The sequence below is a fragment of the Kogia breviceps genome, chromosome 8 (assembly GCF_026419965.1).
Source record: "Kogia breviceps isolate mKogBre1 chromosome 8, mKogBre1 haplotype 1, whole genome shotgun sequence".
NCBI lineage: Eukaryota > Metazoa > Chordata > Mammalia > Artiodactyla > Physeteridae > Kogia > Kogia breviceps.
Genome location: NC_081317.1, coordinates 37,090,205 through 37,096,204, shown reverse-complemented (window position 1 = coordinate 37,096,204; position 6,000 = coordinate 37,090,205). Strand labels below are relative to the sequence as shown.

At 46.6% G+C, this 6,000-nt stretch overlaps 1 protein-coding gene across 1 annotated transcript in view; it reads right to left on the bottom strand.

Moving 5' to 3' along the window:
* FBP2 (fructose-bisphosphatase 2) overlaps positions 1-6,000 on the bottom strand; it is a 38,501-nt gene continuing 32,501 nt past the window's right edge. Inside the window, exons 6-7 of the mRNA XM_059072363.2 lie at positions 3,452-3,571; positions 1-418 (exon numbers count right to left, since the gene is read on the bottom strand). Coding sequence (XP_058928346.1) covers positions 224-418; positions 3,452-3,571 — 315 coding nt within the window. The 3' untranslated portion in view covers positions 1-223. The remainder of the gene's footprint in view (positions 419-3,451; positions 3,572-6,000) is intronic.

The following is a 6,000-nucleotide window of genomic DNA, read 5'->3' as shown; positions in this document are numbered from 1 at the left end:
TTGTTCTTTTCACACGTGGGTTTTATTTTTAGCCCTTTACACTGACCACAGACTCGCCTCTGGCTTCTAGACTTATCGTGAGCGCTTGGCTGCTGCTCTTCTGGATGTGATTTGGTGGATTTGCCTTTTGTTTCTCATCACCAGCATTCACTCACCTATCATTCATCTAGGGTCCTTAACAAGGTACGACACAAAGAGAAGAGGGCTTGAGGGGTCAGACTCACTACCTGCCTGCCTGTGTTTTCTGTACACAGGTGAGATATTCCTGCACATCATCCGGGGACCCTAGAATGATGGGGACTCGTTGGTGAATGGCCTCAGGCTTCACGTCCAGCACAGGCTGGGTGCCTGTGGTCGCCATGCCTCCTGCCTGCTCGATGATGTAGGCCACAGGATTGCACTCATACAAGAGCCGGAGCTGCAGAGGAACAGAGTCAGGTGGACAAGTGTTGCAAGTTGTCAAAATTCCCAAGCCGTGCCCCTAAAGCTCCATGAGGAATTCCAACTACTCAACTGCTGTCTCATTAGTGCGAGTGCATTCGTGCATCTCAGCGGAGCCGGCCACCCGGAGCCCTACACTCTCCAGAAGGCTGGGCACCTCAGCTGATGCTCATCACATATGCCTCTGGGGACACCTCTGGTCGATATCTACCTATCTTGTGACCTTTGTGCTTATGAGAGCTTGGCCTTCTCACTTGGGAGTATGAGATCTAGGTACTCATTTCTCTTTGGTTCTGCAATGAGGTGAACTGATTTTAGGAGCCTCTGGATGCCAGGCCTTATGGCCAGTCAAGAGTCAAGCTTGGATGGGATCGGAAGGTCACCTCGGGAGTGCTGGCCAGTCTCTCAAGATAACCAGAGTGTCCGGCATTGTGGGGAGGAACATCGCAAGTGTCGACTTGGCCGAACAGTTTGCTGGTGTTTAAATGGCCTTTCCTTTTGGCCCCTTAGACTAAGTTAGTTAACTCTCTCGTTGCGTGCTCTCCCACAGTATCCTGTACTTCCCCTTTCATAACAGTCCTGACTCTGAAGTTTGTTTAACATCTGCCTTCCTCCTTGGATGCCCTCCCTTGAGGGCAGGGAAGGGGTCTGTCAAGGTTGGTCTTTGTGGCATCTCCATTCCTAGTACTGCCTGACATGTAGAGAGTGTCCAAACAAGGCTACCGTGTACATTGCATAGGGTCTCCCAGTGGAGGGCAGAAATGGGGGAGGAAATCAGCCTGCACTTTTGTTTGCCAAGCCAGGTACATGGGTCCAGGGCCGAGCCTGTTCTGAGGAAGAAATGCCTTTCTAAAAGGCACTGTGACGGCTAGCGGGTGTCTGTCCTGTGTCCAGTTAGAATATGGTGAATTGAATTGAAATGGGCTGACTGAATGTCCTTTCTGGATCTACTTCTGTCATTATGTTCTGACTCCCTCCCCATCCCCTGACCCACAGCGGACACACACACACACATCGCATTAGATTCAGGGTGACATTCTAGCTGCACGCTCTGACTCAGTATCATACTATCTTCTCCTTCCTTCCCCCATAGGTACGAAATCTGTAGTTAAAAAAATTTTCTCCTTTTCTGCAATGAGCTTTCAAAGTGGTTGATCTAGTTCTGTGCAGCCTTTTTCTTTCCATCCTTTTCTTGAAATGCGTTTGTTAAAACTACTTGGAGAAAATAGTTATATCTTGTGCTGATTTTTAAATTATTGTTATTTCAAAGAGAGGAACAAAATATCTCCAATCTGGGTTGGAGAGCCAGGCATCAAGGAGAAAGTAAATTAAGACTGTAGAGGGCATTTATTGCCATTTTGGGAGAACAGCATACCATGTTTTTGTTTGTATGTTGATTCAGATACAATAAATAAATAAGTAAACAAATAAATAAGCACAGCATTCTTGCATAAAGCTTGTCTTGGAGCCAAGGTTTGTTCTGACCTTAAAATGCCATTGTTGTAGTAAACGCATCTTAAAACACAATGTCCAGATCTTCATGGTACCTTGACCTGCAGGCCATGCAATCTAATTTTTTTCCACAGTTAAAATCTACACTGCTCTACAGAGACAAGTGCACATAGGAGGAAAACCCAACCACTCACCCACACACACAAATGTGGTCAGAGACCTTGAGGGCTAAAACATGGAGGTCAGAAACCAATGATACTTTCAATATGGTGCTATGAATATAGATCTATATATGCAATTATACATGCTTATGGAAATGTTTTTGTAATTATATGTGGATATTTTCAGACTCATTTTAAATTATCTTAATAATTAGTAATAATTAGTCTTAATGTTCTCCCCATTGGAAATGCATACATGGCAAGAGCGGTTCTACTTAAGAATTTCCACATTAAAAAATAAAAAATAGGGGACTTCCCTGGTGGTGCAGTGGTTAAGACTCCACGCTTCCACTGCAGGGGGCATGGGTTCAATCCCTGGTCGAAGAACTAAGATCCTGCATGCTAGGCAGTGCAGCCAAAAAAAAGAATTTCCACATCTTCTACTCTATCTCACTTAATACTCCATAACACTTTTCTTTCCTCCAGCACCTTTTGTGCAGATTTATCTGTGACTCTTAGTTCAACCAGCTAATATAGGTGAGCTAAACACTCACGTGAAAAAAAAAATGTCTGACATACCAAGCTGCATATTAAAATCTCCTCTCTGGTCTCATGTGCTGTGTTAGATTTCTTATTGTGGCTTTGAATCTGGCATTCCAATAATTCAGGTCGCCCATGCTGAGAGACATATATACATGTGGCTACTTGTTAGTGTGTCAGAGAATACGACAGGCCTTTGTCTGGATTTCTCTACTTGCCTATGATTCTGTGACTGGCTAAAAATCAGACACCTTTCCATGGCAGTGTCTATTCAAAACAGATGCATTGGGATCATAAAGTTGCAGTGAGACCTTCCAGGAGCTACCTTTCCAGAAATATAGAATGAGTTCTGAGCAGAAGTGCTTAGTCTGGACTTTGGGATCTCTCTAGGGAATTTTTGGGTAGACCTCATATCATCGTGAACCCCCTGAAAACATATGTCATGTGTATGTTTACGTGTGATTTTCTTCTGGGAAGTGGGTCCATAAGTTTCATTAAATTCTCAAAAGGGGCTATGATGCAAAATCAGTTGTTGATGATGCTAAAAGATAGACACAGCATTGGGAAAGTGAGAGATGAACACAGTTGACTCACAGTGAATGGAGGGGCATGAGGCCCGCGGAAGTGAAGGCCAGTGACAATCACCAATAACAACAACTTCAGCCGCCTCCTTCTCCACACCTTCTACCACAGCCTCAGAATTCACTAATGGGATATAGACTTCGTTTCTCTTCCACCTACCCACTCGCAGACAGACATGCCAAGGACAGGGCAGTAGCCAAAAAGCAGGCATGATGAGAAAGCGAATTCTGACTAGTTTCCTGAACGGGTTCAGCCAGCAGACAAAGGAGAGTTACCTTGCCCTTCGGATTTTTCTGGTTCGCTGGGTACAGGAAGATCCCTCCATAGACCAGGGTGCGGTGCACGTCAGCCACCATGGAGCCCACATACCTGGCCCCATAGGGAGCACTGCCATCCTAGAAGGCAGAGAGGAAAGAGACAAGATGCAGTGAGCTTAGCAATTACTCAGCACCTGCTTCAGGTTACACATCCAGCTGGTGCGACCTCTGCATTCCAGGGCCTCCTTCTTCCACCGACTAGCTTAGGAGCTGAAAATATTATATAACTGAGCATTCCATTCATTAGGAGCCCCCAAACCTCAACTAGTGATTGGACTCATGAAATGTTGGACTACTTAAAGTGAGAAACAGGGCTTTCCTGGTGGCATAGTGGTTGAGAGTCCGCCTGCCGATGCAGGGGACGCGGGTTCGTGCCCCGGTCCGGGAAGATCCCACATGCCGCGGAGCGGCTGGGCCCGTGAGCCACGGCCGCTGAGCCTGCGCGTCCGGAGCCTGTGCTCCGCAATGGGAGAGGCCACAACAGTGAGAGGCCCGCGTACCGCAAAAAAAAAAAAAAAAAAAAAAAAGTGAGAGACAATATGTGTCCTAAGACAGAAGCTAACAAGAAAAAAAAAAAAAGTAAAAGAAAGAAAAAGGAAGTACAGACCAATGCCAACTGTTTGGCTGCTCCTTGAATCTCCTCCTCGGCCCCCAGAGTTCAGAGCACTTTTCAGCTTTCTGAAAACCAGACTCCCTTGAACCATGATAACTTTTGCACTTAGTGTAAGCAGTGCTTATTCACTGGCAAAATTATTTTAAAGAGCCTTAGAAATCATGCAAAGAAACACAACAACTTCTTTATAAACCTCAATTTCATTAGTCATGTAATGAAAAGAATATTTGTTCTGAAAAAAACAAAGTTCATAATTTCCCTTAAGTAGGGCATGTCAGGTAAGGCATGACTGTCTGATGAAATGGTTTGGGCAGGTTTGCTTTTCCTCATTCAGTGACCCATCTGAGATTTCTGTGTCTAATCTAATAATTCTCTGACGGTGCAGGGAAACACCAAAATTCCTCAGGGCAGATATCCAGTGTTTTATGTGGCATCAGCCACAATAAAATGCATTGATTTCATAAGCATTTATATTCATAAGCCCCTCCATCAGTCTGTGACACCCTTGGAGAAAAGACTTTCTGCTTGATCTTGGCATTCCCTGAGCCCAGCCTGGTGTGAGGCAAGTACGTGCTGGGAAAATACTTACTGAATTTCATTTACGTGAGATTTCTTTTTTTTTTTTTTTTTTTTTGCGGTATGCGGGCCTCTCACTGCTGTGGCCTCTCCCGTTGCGGAGCACAGGCTCCGGACGCGCAGGCCTAGCGGCCATGGCTCACGGGCTTAGTTGCTCCGCGGCACGTGGGATCTTCCCGGACCAGGGCACGAACCCGTGTCTCCTGCATCGGCAGGCGGATTCTCAACCACTGCGCCACCAGGGAAGCCCCTACGTGAGATTTCTTGAAAGCACTACTCAGGTTGTTACCTTAAAAATTACATGGGAGATTTTGCCTCCTCCATTTTATTCACATAATGATATTAAGTATATAAAACACCTTCAGGGCTTCCCTGGTGGCGCAGTGGTTGAGAGTCCGCCTGCCGATGCAGGAGACACGGGTTCGTGCCCTGGTCTGGGAAGATCCCACATGCCGCGGAGCAACTAAGCCCGTGAGCCATGGCCGCTGAGCCTGTGCGTCCGGAGCCTGTGCTCCGCAACGGGAGAGGCCACAACAGTGAGAGGCCCGCATACCGAAAAAAAAAAAAAAAAAAAACACCTTCAGATGCCAATTAACAGACTTCTCAGTAGGTAAAAGAACACAGGTCTGAATTAGACCAATGGCCATAGGGATTAAGAAGATGGACTAACTTGAGAGATATTTAGGAAATAGAGTTGATAACACCAAGTGAATGTTTAGACATGGGCATAAGAAAGAGGTAATCCTCTTGACTCACTCCCTGAATGTTGTTGGCAATGAGTATGATGGTTGAGGCAGTATGGATCAAGAGAAGAAGAACCAGGAAGGAGCAGGCTCGGGGGTGTATGTTTAGCGGGGGGTGAGGGATAGGAGGGTCAGAGTTGGACATGTGGAGTTCTAAGTGTCTGAGGAGCAAGCAGATCTGAATTCCATCAGAAGAGACTTGATGAGTTCACCCTGGCAGGATACCAAGCGTGAGCTGAAAGGTTTGTTTGGAATAGAGTCCTGTACCAAGCTTGAAGGGCAGGCAGAAGCGTGGAAGCCAGTAAAGGAGGCTAAGAGGGCTTCCCTGGTGGCGCAGTGGTTGAGAGTCCATTTGCCGATGCAGGGGACATGGGTTCGTGCCCTGGTCCGGGAAGATCCCACATGCTGCAGAGCGGCTGGGCCCGTGAGCTATGGCCACTGAGCCTGTGCGTTCTATGTCTGTGCTCCGCGGCGGGAGAGGCCACAACAGTGAGAGGCCCGCGTACCAAAAAACAAAACAAAAAAGAGGCTAAGAAGATGATTAGGAAGGTGGATGGAAAACCAGACACAAGGCC